The following is a 17,042-nucleotide window of genomic DNA, read 5'->3' as shown; positions in this document are numbered from 1 at the left end:
CTTCAAAGATGGTATTGCTGCTATCAGTGAACAAACCTGACAATACCTTCAGTGCGGAGGTGATGCCGTGCATGTAAAACTCTGCCAGCGTGGTCATATCTGCCCGGCAGCTACCCTGAGAAGAAAGGAGCTGGAACCAAAATGGTTTTTACTGTGCTAAAAAAATCTGCGTTTGCAGCACCTGCCGTTCGTAGGCAAAGGTGCTGCAAAGAGCATGGGGAACGGCTGGCCACAAAGCGACGGGTTAACACGGTTAGGCGTTTGTGACTTTTTAAGTGTCCTCAGTTAAAAGCTTGGAAAAAGGGACCTTTAAAAAAAAAAAATAAAAAAAAGCAACTTTCAAGATGACGTGTCTTGAATGAGCCAGGCTTGGTAATGCTCTGACTGCATCTGATCCAAAACATTTCATGCGGAAGAAAGCAAAAATAGGCCAAGTCAGAGAGTATAATTCAGCTGGACAAGAAGGGCTGGTCGGTAAGAGCGGCTGTATTTGGATGCCTGTAAGCCCTTTAAATAGTCACCCCTGTGAGCCATAAGCTCAGTCTACGGTTTTGAGTAGTCTTTGCTTTCGGAGGTTATGGAGATAGCAGGGCATTTGCAGGATGCTCCCCACCTTTGCAGGGCTGTTCAACCCCCCCCACCGGGGCTTTCCAGAGAGACAAGATGGTTTTGAGCCATCTCCATCCTGGGTCCTTCTAAAAGCCCTAATTTCTCCAAAAGTGCTTGGCCCAAATGCCTTTTCTTTTTTTTCTTTTTTTTTTTTTTTTTTTTTTTTTGCCCCCTTAATAGTGGCAAAATAAATCATATTTCCTTGGCGCGCGTTTGTCAGCTCTTTTGTGGGAAGGTGGCAGAGAGACAGTAATTGCTCCTCGCAGCACTGGGAGCAAGCTAACAAAATTACAGCTGGGGAGCATGCGGCTCTCTATCGCTGCGAAATTGAGGCCTTTTTATAAATAGAAGCTGCAGAAAAAGGGCAGGTATTGCTTAATATAAGGAAAAGTAGCCCCGAGTCCCTCCCACCCTCGGCGATGGCCATGCTGCGAGGGGTTGATGCTTCAGGCGAGCCTCAGCGGTCCAGGGCACCGTGTCCTGGACGTGGTGGTGCCACCTTTGTCATCGCACCCCTACCACGGCCAGGGTGTCCTGGCAGAGTTCGTGGGGGGGTTGGGGGGTTGATGGAGGTATGTAACCTTTTTTGGAGTCAGTGGGCATGAAATGCCATCATTGTTGGATGAATTCCGTAAGATTTTTTTATTTGCCTTGTTATATTTGTATTTAAACAGCAGCTGACAGAGACGGTTTCTCCCCCCAGCAGAGCCTCGGAGGCATCCTTCAAACCCGGGTGGGTGGGAAGGGGTCTGGGCAGGGACGGGGACATCAGTGCTGGGGGAGAGGGGCTGGTGGAGGAGAGTGATGCCTCTTGAAATGGTTAAGAGGTCCTAGTCCTGCCCGGCCAGACTAAGGGAGAAAAAAAAAAAAAAAAAAAAAAAAGACAAGACTCCTCCACATCAGCTCCGAGTCACCCTCCGGAGCGAACAGTCTCCCTGGTTTGCAAAGGTGCCAAACCCAGATGCCTCCAACCCGCTGCCTCTGTCCTGGAGCTTTATGCAGCCACCAGCCCTCTTGGGTGCTGCCTCAGTTTCCCTCCTCCCGGCTGCTCTTGCCGAGCTGATGCCGTCCCTCTGTCCCCTTCCAGGGATGCTGGTGCGGGAGGTGCAGATCGAGGTCTCCCGGCAGCAAGTGGAGGAGCTCTTCGGCTTAGAAGATTACTGGTGCCAGTGCGTGGCCTGGAGCTCCGCGGGCACCACGAAGAGCCGCAGGGCGTACGTCCGCATAGCGTGTAAGTGCCCGGTATGCGTAGTGCTCGCTCAGATGTGACCCCTCCGGCAGCGGTCCTGCTCCCTGCCCCTCCGCGAGAGCCGCCTGCGCCCACCCGCGCTGCCTCCGTTCTTGTTTCGTGTACATCAACGCTTCTCCCACCTTCTTTTTTCCATTTTGGGGGGCCCCAAAAGGTTTCCAGAGGGTACGACCCACTGATTTTGAAATTGTTTGCAAAGCCTGAAGTGTGACCCTGGATCCCAGGCTGAAAAAGCAGTGGTATCGAGCTACGTGGGCGTGCTGCTTCTGGTAGGAACACCAGCTGAAATAGCGGCCGTTCCCCTTCATTCCCAGCTTCCCGGGATCCCTGAGACACGGTGGGTGCAGATGAGTGGGGTTGGCCATTTCCAAAAGTTGGCTCCCTGTTGAAAGCAGTGCTTTTTGATCAGTTGGAGGTGACCCATGCTTGCTGCATGGCCCTGGTCTTACCTTCCCATCCCAGTTCTGGCTTTGCATCGGAGCGGGCATCATCCTGACCTACCTGGGCGAGAGGCCGTGGCACTACCTGGGTTAATACCGCATTGCCCATCAGCCTGCTCAGCTCTTCCAGGTGCTTTATTATCATTAATGACCCAGCGGTTAGCACCTTGCATGCTTTGCCTGAATCAGCGAGTCCGTGTCCCTGGAGTCCCTGCTGTCATATGTCACTTCTCTAAGCTGCTGTTTGTGGGTGTCAGCCTGATTAAGGGCGAGTTAATCAGGCTGTTACAAGGCTGAATTTGCAAATGAGATGGCAAAGCTGTAGGAGAACGGCCAGGCTTCCCCAGTCGTAAACAGAGTTTGCTATTAGAGGGCTAATAATCCAGCACATGATCCAAAACGGAGGTGGCTGGTGAAGCAGCTATGCCGCTGAAGGATTTAGTCTGAATGGGGAAAATGTTACGAGGCGCAGGGCTGGCTACTGAGGGAGCCCTTTTGTCTGGCCCCAGCCAAGGATTTGGCGTTTCTTGGTGCGGAGCAGATGAGAAGAACCGAGGATTTGCTGCCCTGGACCAGTGGGAGCTGCAGCTGTAGAGGGCTGGGTGCTGTAACGCAGGATTGCAGCACCATCTAGTGATGCTGCTCCTTTCAAGGCACGCCAGTGGGACCCTGCCACGTCTCCCACATCCCTGGGGGGCTCTGCTCGGCTTCTCACCTCTCCCTGTCCCCCAGTTTGGCACCAGAGCGCGATGGCCAGGTTTCCAGCAAGTCTGGGGATGCGGCTCAGCCAGGATCAACTGGGCACAGCCAAGCAACAAGCCCCCGTAGCCCTGAAATTTGGGGATTCGCTTCGGTGCTGACGTGGGAGCTGAGCTGTTGCTCATTTCCCTCCCTTCGAGCAAAGAAGCGTCCTGGTGCAGAGTCTAGAGCGGGGGGGAAAGAAACAGAGGGTTGAAGAAAGAAGGGTTAAGCTGAGGTTTAATCCTAAAAGGAAAAGGGGGTATAAGCTTGCAAGCGCGTGAAGGAAGAAAGGCTTTGTCCTCAAGCACCGTGTGCTGTCCTGAATCCATCCTGGAAAAGATGCTTTTTCAGCCCCTTCCTCCCAGGACATGTTTCGCTCTAGCCGTGCTATGCCAGAGGGCTTTCCCTACTCGTGGGCTCCTGGTGCCAAGGCGATGCTCTCTCCCCCCCAAGGTTTTGCAGGTTGCCCTCTTTCTGCAGTGGGCTGGTAACCCCTGGGTTTTCCTTTCCCTCCCAGACCTACGGAAGAACTTTGACCAGGAGCCGCTGGGCAAGGAGGTCCCGCTGGAGCACGAGGTCCTGCTGCAGTGCCGCCCACCCGAGGGGGTGCCGCAGGCCGAGGTGAGCAGCTCAGCAGCCCCCAGAAATGCCCGGTGGGGTGTCCCCTCCCGTCCCGGGGAGAGACGGGGCACGTCCGTGCGAGATGGCTTGCGGCCGTGATGGATGGCCTCGTGCCGAGACCGTCGGCTTTCATTATTCAGCAGAATTGTTTATTTTGGGCAGTGGATCTGTTACTCTGACATCTAATAACACATGTAACCTCAGCACCTGCTCAACCTACCTCTCCAACGCTTCCTGATGTGCTGTTAACCCGTTAGAAGGAAGATCTAACAAGGAGGCACCCAATGACTTGTCTGAAGGGGAGCGGTCACAAGTGAGAGCCAAGGGCTGGGAAAGTCAATACAGATGGGTTTCCCTAGCACGGTAGCGGTGGTTTCCTTGTCCACGGCTCCGTCAGGCCCCAGGAGCTGCGTGTTGGTGATAGCCATACTGTCCCATCCTTAGCCAAAACAGCAGTAACGTGTCCCGGTCAGGCCTGGTTTGGCCCAGCTTTCAAGGAGAAATAAATACAGTCAGAGGCAAGGTTGGCCAGTCAACGGTTGTGGTGCTGAGGACATCGGTGGTCTCAGTGATGAAGATGGGGAAGGCTTTGGGGCAGGTCAAAGGCTGGTCCGAGGGGTTTTGCTCTCTATCAGGGCTGGTGATTTTAGCCCCTCCGACCTGATGTTTCTCCTCGCTTGTGCCCGTACGCACGCTCGGTGACGGTATCGATTCACGCCCTTCCCAAACAGCCTAGTTAAGCCGTTGTGTCCTAGCTTAGCTTTGGGGCTCTTGGAGACCCTCGCGGTGGGGAGCATGTGGGATGGGCGTTTCCACCGAAACCCGTGATGAGCTTTCCCTGGCTGAGTGTTCAGTTCTTGTTCAGCTTAATCACTGTCCCTACCCATCCCTGCCTTTGCCTCGCCAGGTGGAGTGGCTGAGGAATGAGGATGTCATCGATCCCACCCAGGACACCAACTTCCTGATCACCATCGATCACAACCTCATCATCAAGCAGGCCCGGCTCTTGGACACTGCTAATTACACCTGCATGGCCAAGAACATCGTGGCCAAGCGCCGGAGCACCACGGCCGCTGTCATCGTCTACGGTACCGGCCCTTGCTCTTGGGAAGGGGACCTTTGCTGCTGGCCATGTCTCCAAGCCAAGGGGAAATACGGGCACTTTCTGGGAGTGGTAGGAGTGAACCCCACCAGGGCATTGCATTAAATTAGGTAATAGCCGATGTCTGCAAAACCGGAACCTCTACTAGCTTGCACAGGCTATTAGGAGAAGTTATTAGGTGTAGGTATTTCCAAGCCTTCTCGGTTGGGTACGAAGGTGGGTGGAGGTTGAACCCAGCTGGGTTGCTTAGACTCTCAAAGCAGCCGAAAAGCTGCATTTGGCTGAACTTTGCTATGAAACGAAAGATCTGCTGTGGCCAGATGCAAAAATATTTGCAAAGTGGAAAAAGGACCAAAGCAGGCTTGAGCATCTTGTGCGTGGGGTGTGCGCCACAAGGAGGAGTCTCGGGATTTGCTTTTCGTGAGGCTGAGCTGTTCCAGGGTGTCACAGAAGATGTAAGGACAGAGGACCCGATGAAGCCTAGGCTTAGCTCCAGTCCCTGCTGAAATGGGCTCCGTTGATGTGTTACCGCTGTCCGTCTCCTCTTGCAGTGAACGGTGGCTGGTCCACCTGGTCCGAGTGGTCTCCTTGCAACAACCGCTGTGGCCGGGGCTGGCAGAAGCGCACCCGGACGTGCACCAACCCTGCGCCGCTGAACGGCGGCTCCTTCTGTGATGGGCAGCCCTTCCAGAAAATCACCTGCACCACCCTCTGTCCAGGTAAGGCGGGTTCAGAAACCAGCTTGCCCGCGCTGCCCGTCCCCCAGGTTGCACGGTCCAGCTGTGCTCCTGGTGCTCCCCAAGGAGACAGGGGCTCAGGAGACCAGCCCAAAGCATCTTGCGGTCTGTCAAGACCTGAAAGAGCTGGAGACGTCTACAGAGACACAACAGGGCTGGGTTTGCTGGGAGAACGCTCCCCAAAGGTCTCTGGAAGTCCTGAGATGGGCACGGGCACCTTTCTGCTGCCGGAGACGTGCCGGCACCGGGGGGATGAGCCCCGAGGCCGTGCCGAGGGGTGTACCGACGCGCCTGTGTTTGGTGGCCCGCAGTGGACGGCGCGTGGACGGAGTGGAGCAAGTGGTCGGCGTGCAGCACCGAGTGCACCCACTGGCGCAGCCGCGAGTGTGCCGCCCCGGCCCCCCGCAACGGCGGCAAGGACTGCAGCGGCGTGCTGCTCGACTCCAAAAACTGCACCGATGGGCTCTGCCTGCAGAGTGAGTATGCGGGAAGGCGGGCAGGGACCGGTGCCGGACACGATGCCGGTGGCCGTGGTGCTCCGGCGCTCGGCCACGCTGTTGTTGGCCGTGCCTCCAAGTTGATGGGGCAGGCAGCAGTGCCGCTGGCACCTGAATTTTAATTTGTGTCTTGAACAAGGATTTTTTTTAACCAGACTTGCCCTTTCCAAAGCTAGTTCTCACTTGCTGGAAAGAAAGGTTTGGGAATTTTTGGTGGGATCTAAATGTCCCACCAAGCTTTCCGAAGCGGCGCTACGTTTGGGGTCTCTGCTGAAATAAGGCTGGTTGTGGTTAGTGGGGTCAAGCCAGGGTGGGTTTCTCAGCCCCACCATGAAAACACCCGACCTGGGTCATTGCTTGGTAGGAGACCTGGAGCAGCAGCTAGGAAAAAACCCCAATAATCATAATAATGGTGCTGCTACACTATGAGTGGGCACGCCGAAGGCTGAGCAGCCGATGCTGCCACCTGCTGCTGTGTGACACCACTGTCCCTTTAAAACTGCCGCAGCCAGAAATGCCCAAAGTCCTGTCAGCCGGGGACACGTTCCCCAGGACATCCTCATCACCAAGCTTCTACCTGGCTTTCTGCATGCCTCGGGGAACGATTCTGCTCTCCCATCCCTCCCCACCATGCTGCGGTTCCTCGTGCCCCGCCGGGCCGGCTTCCCCCACCATCAACTTTTGTTTCATCTCATCCCCATCGCACCATCGCCACCTTCACCTTTTGTTTTCTAACTTTTTTTTTCCTAACAGATAAAAGAGTTCTAAGCGAACCCAAAAGCCACCGTAAGTGCTCATTTCATGGCCATTTTGTTTCTTTGTGAGGCATTGCTTTGGTTTTGCTCTGTCGCATCCATGGTAGGGCTCCACGGCAGCTGGGGCAGGACAAGGGTGGGAAGAGGGAGCAACTAAAGCCCACTCCAAAACTCCAGTGTACGTTAAATCCCATGCTTTGCTTGAAGCTATAAATACGACCAAGTGGTGTCACACCACCAAAGCTACTCCAGCATCGGCACCCCTCCACGAGGATTCCCTTCCTCGAGTTAGGGGGCCTGGGAGTGCATCAGCGTTCCAGCTTCTGGCACGCAGAGGAGGGGGACTTGGGGACAAAGTGACACCTCCCAGTAGTGGCATAGTCCTAACGCGGCTGAGATCGCCAGGCTTAGGACAGGGCTTCGCTCCGGCGCGAAACCATAGAAACCAAGAGATGCGGGCGAGCGTGGAGCGGGGAAGGAGAGAAGGATGGGCTGAGCATGCTCAGCTCCTGCTGCTGGAGCCTTCACCGTGCTCTGCCTTCCCTCTTCATCGCTCTTCTTTCCGAGCAGATATAGCCAAGATACACCAGGCGTTTAAGGATCGAGAGCCTTGTGGCAGGGGAAGGGAAAATGGGGAAGCTGAGGGGTGTCTGTTATATAGATAGAGTGACGCTCAGTCTTTCTGGATGGACGCATAGCTCAGGTACCTATATATGAGATGCATGGATAGGCGTTACGTTTACTCCTCAGGGCTGTCTCTGTTAGGATGTGAGGGTTGATAGCTTTGTAAATCCGACCGCACAAACCTAATGTTTCTGGGCTTCTTGGTGCTCAAGTGAAGTTTGCACGAGCCGTGGCAAGGTGTCCTCCAAAGGCGTGAGGGCTTCAACCCCATCTCAATCTCTGGCATCACTCTGACTTCTGGACTGCTCTTAGAAAACACCCTCCATCCTCCTGCCACAGCCTTTCCAGCAGGCCCAGTACACATCTGCCCCTTCGTGCCTATGTCCTGAGTTAGTGGTAGGGCTGGGGAGCACTGGTGGGTCTTGACGTGCATTTCTGGTGCTCCTTTTTTCACCTCTATTCCCTTTAATCCCTCCCAGTGCTGGAGGCCACAGGCGATGTGGCCCTGTACGCCGGGCTGGTGGTGGCCATTTTTGTCTTCATCGTGATCCTCATGGCTGTGGGGGTGGTGGTATACCGGAGGAGATGCCGGGATTTCGACACGGACATCACGGACTCATCAGCCGCTCTGACCGGAGGCTTCCACCCTGTCAACTTCAAGACCTCCCGGCATGGTAAGAGCCACAGCCCATGCAGGTCCTGCTTGCCAGCTCAAGCCCAGGCAGAAAGAAAGTCAGGCTGCAAATCACAGTAGGGTACAGGTCCCCGGTGGACCCCCAGCCCCAATTTTCTAGGAGAATATGCTGATTTTTGAAGGCTGAGGGCTCCGTGGAAGTGGTCAGGTGTTGATGGTGGGAATCGGGGCAAAGCATCTGCAAAGCAGACGCGGTGGGGATTTACTGTAGGATGCTGCTCCTCACCTAGTCGTGGTGCGGAGCAGTTCCCTTCCACGTGCCCGGTGGAAGGCGGACGGATGCAGCCCAGAGCTGTCCCCGTCGTACCTCCTGCGCACCCTCTATCCCTCGCTGGGCGAGGAGGGCTTTTCGCAGGCCTATCTCCCAGTCAAGCAGTGCTTTTACATCCCCTCGTCGCCACTGCCGTCTTCATCCCATCCGTGTTTCCTCCTCCTGCAGACAACCCGCAGCTGCTGCACCCCTCGATGCAGCCGGACCTGACGGCCAGCGCGGGGGTGTACCGCGGCCCCATGTACGCCCTGCAGGACTCCTCCGACAAGATCCCCATGACCAACTCCCCCCTGCTCGACCCCCTCCCCAACCTCAAGATCAAGGTGTACAACTCCTCCACCGCCTCCTCCTCCTCGCCGGGGCTCCACGACGGCACAGACCTGCTCGGGGGGGTCCCCGCCACCGGCACCTACCCGGGGGACACCACCAGGGACGGTCACTTTGCGAACGTGCGGAGCAAAGCCCTGGGCTCCCAGCATCTCCTCAGCTTGCCCCGGGAGCACGGCAATAGTGCCAGCGGCACGTTTGGCTACCTGGGGGGAAGGCTCACCGTACCGGGCACTGGTAAGCCCCGGGGTTGGGGAGGAGGGCTCATTTGGCTGCTGAATGATCGAGGAGTTGCTCTTGTCCCAGCAGACCTGCCTGCCGTGAGCAGCCCTTTGCTATCCCAAAGCTGGCTCAGGGGAGGAAGGCAGCAAGCCATTCCCAAGCCGGGCTTCTCCGGCTGGAGGTCGCAGCCTCCTGGGACTTCGCTGGCCGGCCCTGCCATCCATCCAGGGCCTGTGCCTTGCAAAAAGATCCAACCCGTGGTTTTCCTTCCTAATACAGTGGCCTGGCTCCTCCCTGCAAGCTGAGGAACATCGGGAGATGTTTCTCCTGGGGCACTCTGGGCTGCCCTAGCTCACTGCTGTCCTTGTGCTCGCCAGCCGGGGCGGAGGGGGTGGTTTCTCCGTGGTGGTTTCTCCTTCAGTTTGTGACTAAAGCCTGTGTGTGCCGTGCTAGGGGTGAGCCTGCTGGTGCCCCACGGGGCCATCCCCCAGGGGAAGTTCTACGAGATGTACCTGGTCCTCAACAAGGCAGAGAGCGCCCTGTAAGTCACGCCGCGCCGCCCGGGCTTCTGCTCGCCGTTGGCCGCCGTGAGGCTTTCTTTCCAACCGGTGTCCCCTCTCCTCTTCCCAGCCTGCCCTCCGAAGGCACGCAGACGGTGCTGAGCCCGGCGGTGACCTGCGGACCCACCGGCTTGCTCCTGTGCCGTCCCGTCGTCCTGACCATTCCTCACTGTGCCGATGTGGGCTCCTCAGATTGGATTTACCAGCTGAAAACACAGTCCCACCAGGGCAACTGGGAGGTAAGATGGGAACGCAGCTCCTGCAGCCAGAGAAGACCACGAGCGTTGTGGGACGCGGCTCCTAGCAAACAAACCCCCCCCGGATGGTGGGCTGACCCCCAACCTTGATTCCCTGTAGGAAGTTGTGACCCTGGATGAGGAGACCCTCAACACTCCCTGCTACTGCCAGCTGGAAGCCAAGTCCTGCCACATTTTGCTAGACCAGCTTGGCACCTACGTCTTCGTGGGAGAATCCTACTCCAGGTCAGCCATCAAGAGGCTCCAGCTGGCAATCTTTGCCCCCACCGTTTGCACCTCCCTGGAGTACAGCCTCAAGGTCTACTGCTTGGAGGACACGCCAGACGCTCTGAAGGTAACGCCGCCGGCGCGAGCTGCCCCTGCTTCCCCAAGCTGTTTGCGCTGGAGGCGAGATGCCGCCTGGTGCCTCTTGGGATGGCCTGGCCCCAGGGAGCAGACAACCTGATGCAACTGCCTGCAAAGTGACCACAGTGAAATAATAAGCGTGTTTACTGCTTTCCCCGTCCTTCCTCACCCTCTCCGAAGGCGACGATGGGTGTGTTGCTTAGCTCCTGTACTGGGCCCCATTTCTGCAGACGTTACGTGAGAGGTTTTGCTGCTGCTGGGTGGGTTTTCTCTCTCCTACGCAGAAAACACTCGCTGCTGTGATTTGCCTCCATTTTCTAGAGATGCTGTTATTCCTGCGGAGAGATGTGTCTCTCCCCTCCTTGGGAGGGTTTTGTGACATAGGTAATATCGAGCGCAGCACGGGAAGCTTGAGTTTTGATGTTTTGGCTGCCTGGACCACCAGCGCGGTGGCTGTTTGAATTCCCCGTGACTTGTCCTGTGGTGTCAGGATTGCTGTAGTGCCTCTAGGTGGAGACGTAGGCAGCGCTCTGGCTCCTGGATTGCATTTTTCTCCTAAGAGCTGCTGGTGTAATAGTGGGATGGTGTTAAAAACAGATAGGGTGGCACTCCTCAAGAGAGCGCCCGACCTTTGCGTTGTCTGAGGAGTAGAGAGGCGTATATGGATGCTCACGTGTTATAAAATTCAAGCTGTAGGTGGGGCTGGCGCGTGAGATGAGTTGGCAAGTTCTTGGAGAGCAGCTGTCAGGGTGGCAAAGGCTGCTCTCCTGGGGACGACTCCCTGCGGGTTTGTTGCTGCTGCTGGCTCGTCTTTTGGCAGGAACGTGCCTGGCTTTGGGTATGGGGGAGAGAGGGGGAGAGCAGCAGCCCCTGCTCTTCTCCCGGGTCTCACGCTGCCTGTCCCGCTGCCCGCAGGAGGTGCTGGAGCTGGAGCGGACGCTGGGGGGCTACCTGCTGGAGGAGCCCAAGTCCCTGCCCTTCAAGGACAGCTACCACAACCTGCGTCTCTCCATCCACGACATCCCCCATGCGCTGTGGAGGAGCAAGCTGCTAGCCAAATACCAGGTGAGGGGCTGAGGCGGGGGGCAGCCGGGATCCCAGAGCGGGGGGACACCATCTTCAGCCAGGCACCACGGGGTTGTGAGTGTCCCGGTCTTGTCTCCAGAGTTGTCTCCCAAAGGGATGGAGGAGGAAGGGGGACCGGTTTTCTGGTCTTTTCCTGGTGGGATGCTGTCTGTGGAGTCCTTCTGTCCCGTCGCATCCCCGTGGGGTGGCTGGAGGAGGTGGGATCTCCCGAGGGAGCTGCTGGAGCCTTCGCCGAGCCCGTGCTTTGGTGGTCCGCAGGAAATCCCCTTCTATCACATCTGGAGCGGCAGCCAGCGAGCCCTGCACTGCACCTTCACACTGGAGAGGTACAGCCAGGCTTCCACCGAGCTCACCTGCAAGATCTGCGTCCGGCAGGTGGAAGGGGAAGGGCAGATCTTCCAGCTCCACGTCACGCTGGGAGAGGTGAGCGGTGGGGAGGTGGGTGGACAGCAAGGGGACACGCTCGGGAGCCGCTTTGCGCTGCAACGTCTCGCCTCGTCCTTCCCCTCGCAGCACGCCAGCTCCTTCGACACCCTCCGCTCCCACCACAGCGGTGCCGCCGCCACCACCACCCAGCTGGGACCCTACGCCTTCAAAATCCCCCTCTCCATCCGGCAGAAGATCTGCAACAGCCTGGATGCTCCCAACTCCAGGGGAAACGACTGGAGGCTTCTCGCCCAGAAGCTTTCCATGGACCGGTGGGTCTCCCCCCAGCTAGGTTATGTCCAGCTATATAGGTCCACCCATAAATATGGATATAGCTATGCATAGTTATACCCATCTAGATGTGTGCCACAGCGCCGGGTCTCTTGTCGCTTTGAACTGGCCCTTATTTATCTGGGCCGGTGCTCGGGCCGTTCCTGCCGGGGTCCCACCTCTGAGGACCGAAGGAAGGGAGGGTCATTTCAGCAAAACAAAGCTTGCGTTGCTTTCGCACGAACGCCAGCTCGGTGTAAAAATCGAAAACTGTGCCTCAAGGGCTTTGGCCTTTGCGTTACGGCATTTCCATCAGGGTTCGTGCTGCAAAGAGGTTCGCTGCTCCGGCATCCTCCCTCCTTCCGTCCCCCGAAGGGCATCGCGCCGACCTGGACCTCCTCTCTGTTTCCCCTTCGCAGGTATCTGAACTACTTTGCCACCAAAGCCAGCCCCACCGGGGTGCTCCTGGACTTATGGGAAGCCGAGCACCAAGACGACGGCGATCTCAACACCTTGGCCAGTGCCTTAGAAGAGATGGGCAAGAGCGAGATGCTGGTGGTCATGGCCACGGAAGGCGACTGCTGATGATGCTCCCCACGGCTGGCTGGCCAGGAGGACGAAACGGGGAGGGGGGACGAGGCCGGGGGACCCTTCCCCGACGGTGGGGGGAGGCACATCCATCCCCGGGCAGCGGCTGAGCGAGGAAGGGCCGAGGCCGTCGCTTCGCCCTCCCTCCCCGCATCGCTGTCAGCCTTAGAGACCCATCCTCAGCGTTTACAAGCAATTCAAGTGTTACGCAGCATTCCTCCTCCTCCTCCTCCTCCTCCTCGTGGCGTGGGGAGGAATTAGGGCTTCTCGAGTCGGGACGGGGGCTTTCCTTCTCCTTCTTCGTTTAGGTTCCCCTCTTCCTCCTTTAATAGCAATTCTGCGTTGAAGAGACGAGTACAATCTAGGCGAACGGCTTACTTCTGTCAAAAGCTTCAGACAGCTTAACAAGGCAAATAAGAAAGAAAAAAGGAAAAAAAAAAAAAGTTTCTTAGGAAACGCAAATAATTTATTATCCAGATCTTTGGATGAGTCCTTTTTAAAAAAAAAAAAAAAAAAGAAGAAGAAAAAAAAAAAGAAAAAAAAAAAAGACAGATTTATAAATCTTTTTTTGTGCGTGAGAGCAAGAGCGTTGCTGTGTCGGGGTGGCAGAGAGAGAGAGATTTAAATGAACACACTTTTGTAGGGAAAAGCGTGCGATCCAAGTTGAGCAAAACGTGTTTACATGTCCTGGGACCCCCAGGGAGTCTGTAGGGTGAAGTGCCTCTACGCCCCTCTGGTTCAGGGCCAGCTGAGACCCTCCCCAAGATTTTTTCCTTGCAAACTCCCCTTTCCCCAGCAGCAATGCCCAGCGGAGCAAGGGAACCCCCTCCGCCTGCCAGGAGGGATGAGGGATGCTGCCCTGCATTTAGGGTTCGGGGAAGGGGGGGAGTGCAACCAGATATGGGTATTTTTAATGAATTCTTCCCTGGCATCGTTTGGGGGAGCTTTTTAGGATGACTACGCCTTCATTTACATAACTTCAGTACAAACCAAAGAGTTCAGTCCTTGCACCAAGCTACCGACCCACAGGCCAAAGGGGGGGATGTTTTAAACCCATCAGGATTTTGCAGTGAGCACCCCAAACCTGGGCTCGGGGGTCAGAGGGGGGTGACGAGCAGCTCGTGGGAGGGGTCCAGGGACAGCAGAGGGCTGGCGAGCCAGGATGCGGCCCCTCGCAAACCGTGTGGGTCTCGGGTCCGTGCACTCGTGCCTGGTTTTTGTTGCAGTATTTCAGCAGGGATTCGGGGAGGGAGACTTTGGTATCTGCAAGTTGCAAGCCAGGCTGAGCGTTTTCATGCGAAGGGCGGCATCGTAAGCGGTGATCGGGTTTCCATCCTCTCATTCCAGCTCCTTTTTTTCCCTGTAACAGACTTTATGTAACGATGGAGAAATTGTGGGATGAATGGAAAGCAATCAAGGGGTAGACAGGAACGAGGTTCCTCGCAAAGATACGGTGTTTCAATGAAGGTAAAAATTTAGATTGCCTGCAGATAGAAATAGTTACTCAGTGAGTGCTATATCATAGAAATGTGTCAGTTGTTTTAAAAAAAAAAAAAAAATAGGAAAGGGATTGTAAGCTCAGGATTAGACTAGATCACACAGCAAGGCTGTGGATCCTCCATCAGTGGAAGTATTAAGAGCAGGGTCAGAGAGCAGGTCCTGCTTCGGGCTGTGATGCACGGCGTCCTGGCTGCGAAGCCCTGGACCGGTGTCGCGGGATGCCTGCAGCATCCTGCAGCGTGCTGGGGACCGGAGCAAACTCAGGGAGCCCTGCCGCGAGCGAGAGCAGGGCAGCTCGGGGGAAGTTTTCAGTATTGCTCGGGGACGGGTACGATTCCTCTCGGCAGCTCTTGAAGCAGCAATTGAACGCGTAGAGCGGCTCCCTGCTGTTTTTCGGGGTCTCCGGGCTTCATCTCTTGCTGGGTTTTTAAGGCTGTGGGAGAGAGGGGGATCTTTTTCATTTGTGCTGGATGGGAAAACTTCTGCTGGGTGAGCTGCTGTGCCACGTGGGAAGGGTTTTATCCGTCCTTTAGGTTGCGTTTGAGCATCTGATTTCTGGGACCCCGTCTCTGAGCTGAGGGAGAGTAAGCAAATTTGGAAAGAAGCAAAGAACTGATGGATCAAACTGGCTGCTGGCATTTTATAGGGCTCCTTTCTCAGTGCCGCAGTGCTCTCCGTGAGATGAGATGCTCTTCTTTTTGGTCGCTTCTGAATCTCTCTCGCTCTCATTCTCGCTGTCTCTGGTTCACGGATCACTGCGCCGGCATGCACACCTGTCTGTCCGTCCATCCGTCCGTCCCGCCCGCGGGTGCCTCTGCCTCCATCCCCATCCGTCCGCGTTCGTCTTCCCCTTCCTTTTGGTGGGCAGCAGCTGCCTAGAACCGCCGAGCTGCGTGTTTGGGGAGGTTTTCCCCATTTTGCAGACCAGGGAACCTGTGTCAGGAGCAGGACGGGGGGAGGCAGGGCTTGCCCCCCACCCCGGTCCTCTGAGCACCTGCGCCCATCTCCCATGGGTGCCAGCTCCCAGGAGCCCTCCGTGCCTCCCTCCGCAACCCGGGGGTTTCTCCGGCCGGGCCTTTTGGCAAAGGCAAACCCACGGTCCGTGTCATGCTGGCAGTGTCTGTCTCTTGCTCCGCAATCTGTTTCCATATTTATATGTCTGGGGGATGGGCCTGGTGGCATCCTCTAAAACCGCATCTGTTTATTCTGTAAACTAAAGAACTGTAAATAAAGTTTAGCATTCCTATTGTAACAAATTAATTTTTATGCAATAAATTATATTTCCTAGTCTAATAATAAAAAAAAAAAAGAAACAATCTGCTCGCTCCTCTCGCGTTCATCACTCACCAGTTCCTGCTGGGTTTAGCATCTGCAGGGATTCGGGTCCAGCTTGAGCAGCAGCAGCAGCGTGGAGATCCCCGCGAGCATCCCTCCAACCTGGCTTTGGGTCGGATGCCGCAGGCGTGCCGGCAGCGGGAGGATGTTGCTGTCGGAGTCCCTAATGGAGGTAAGCTGGGGAGATTGATTTATGGTTTGTTTTGGACTCGCATGGGTGATTGCAAGGCGGGAGACTGGTGCTACAACCACGTCTCGTGGGCTAAGCCACCGTCTCCAGCAGTTCATTTCCGAAAGCAATGCCCCTTCCAGCAAGGACCAGGACCAGGGTCCCTAATTTGGGACGGGGGAACGGAGCACGGAGCTGCGCTCCACGACTCTGGCATCCCTATCCTCCAACCCTCGCCTCGCTTCTCTGCCTCCTCCTCGCCTCGCCCCATCCCTGGCTTTGGGAACACCTCTGTCCCGCTGCTCCCCTGCTTCAGTCCCATCGCTCCGGCTCTGCCAGAGAAAGCAAAGCCAGAAAGGTTTGCGGGGAGAGGTGAGGGTCCCGCTGCCCCTGCCCACCCTTCCTGGGCCGCTCGCCTTGCCCAGCTCATGGGGACAAGGTGCCACCAGAAGATGGCAACGTTGCCTCTGCGCTGGGCAGGCGTGGGGATTCTGCAACCAGAGAAAGAAATGGGGAGAAAATTGCTGCCCTGACGCTGTGGCGATTATAACGCAGCCACGCAAAGATGCAAAACCCTCCCAGCTGGGTTATCTGGCTCCAAATCCAATGCTGGAGCAGACACCTTCTCAGAAGTGATAAGCTTTTTTTTTTTCCTTTGCACCTTCATTCCTTTAACCTCAGTCTCCCAAGTTGCTTTCACTGGGTACCTTTTGCACTAACCCATCGTTCCAAGGGCCCAAGTCTGTGATAGCTTTGACCAAAACGGTGCCTGATTTCATCTGATGTTCTATTGAAATACCGAGCTTGCTATTTCCCCTTAAAATGAAATCATCTCTGCAGTTGATATATTGAATCCAGACCCCATGACGGGTTCAAAAGTGGCTGCTGTGCCATCACTAAGTGACAACAGATTTATTCTGCCGGCGAGAGGACACCCGGGAGCACCGGAGCAACCCACGTCAGGGTCTCTTGACTTTTCCATTGCGTTTTTAGGAAATTTCCTTTGGGCCAGTCCCGCTGGATTTTACAATTCACTCACCGTGAGCCGCTCCGTATGGTGGCAAGCAGTACCAAGGGGTGGGGGGAGCTGCGCTGTAAATCCCGCGTAACAAATTTCAATCTCTTAACCATTACTTACACCCCCTTTGCTCCGTTCCGCCTCCAGCGCGGCGAGGGCAAGCAGCGCTATGGGATGCCCGGTATTCCTTTGGGGTAACCGGGAAACCTCTCTGCTCCGGCACAGCTCACTTTGCTTTCAAACCAGTACTGGCCCTGTGTTTGAGGCTGGGGTGGAAGGGAAACAGCTCAAACCCCGCTTTGAGTATCAGGCTGCCCCTAAAATCCAGCCCGAGCCCACATGGAGGGTCTGTGTTGTGGAAGGTCTCTCGAGTGTGGGTAATATTGACTCGAGGGGCCGTCACGGCATCGGTTAAGCGTGGACTGGCTTTGTTTCCCCTGCTCGGCTGTCACGGTCTCTTGTGCTGATGTGATCTGAGGCTCTTCTCCAGCAGTGGGTTTTTTGACATGATAGGTGGCAGCAGGCCAGAAATATCAAGCGAATCCCTCTGAGCTGATGGGTTACTGACTCGGATAGGCTGTGCCATCTCCTCAGGTGCT

At 56.1% G+C, this 17,042-nt stretch overlaps 1 protein-coding gene across 2 annotated transcripts in view; it reads left to right on the top strand.

The window, feature by feature from the left end:
* The window catches only part of UNC5B (unc-5 netrin receptor B), a 56,197-nt gene extending 40,988 nt beyond the window's left edge, over positions 1 to 15,209 (top strand). Inside the window, exons 3-17 of one of the 2 annotated variants that reach the window (XM_049811027.1) lie at positions 1,697 to 1,840; positions 3,557 to 3,660; positions 4,568 to 4,748; positions 5,314 to 5,481; positions 5,811 to 5,975; positions 6,750 to 6,782; positions 7,855 to 8,049; positions 8,509 to 8,904; positions 9,343 to 9,430; positions 9,520 to 9,688; positions 9,807 to 10,040; positions 10,967 to 11,116; positions 11,396 to 11,560; positions 11,651 to 11,835; positions 12,253 to 15,209. In XM_049811027.1, coding sequence (XP_049666984.1) covers positions 1,697 to 1,840; positions 3,557 to 3,660; positions 4,568 to 4,748; positions 5,314 to 5,481; positions 5,811 to 5,975; positions 6,750 to 6,782; positions 7,855 to 8,049; positions 8,509 to 8,904; positions 9,343 to 9,430; positions 9,520 to 9,688; positions 9,807 to 10,040; positions 10,967 to 11,116; positions 11,396 to 11,560; positions 11,651 to 11,835; positions 12,253 to 12,418 — 2,543 coding nt within the window. In that variant the 3' untranslated portion in view covers positions 12,419 to 15,209. The remainder of the gene's footprint in view (positions 1 to 1,696; positions 1,841 to 3,556; positions 3,661 to 4,567; positions 4,749 to 5,313; positions 5,482 to 5,810; positions 5,976 to 6,749; positions 6,783 to 7,854; positions 8,050 to 8,508; positions 8,905 to 9,342; positions 9,431 to 9,519; positions 9,689 to 9,806; positions 10,041 to 10,966; positions 11,117 to 11,395; positions 11,561 to 11,650; positions 11,836 to 12,252) is intronic. The other variant, XM_049811028.1, reaches the window with a different exon arrangement.
* Positions 15,210 to 17,042: the final 1,833 nt, after the last annotated feature.

The sequence above is a fragment of the Accipiter gentilis genome, chromosome 9, assembly GCF_929443795.1.
Source record: "Accipiter gentilis chromosome 9, bAccGen1.1, whole genome shotgun sequence".
NCBI lineage: Eukaryota > Metazoa > Chordata > Aves > Accipitriformes > Accipitridae > Astur > Astur gentilis.
Note: the sequence above shows the minus strand (reverse complement) of the source record. Positions and strands in the feature narration are given on the sequence as shown.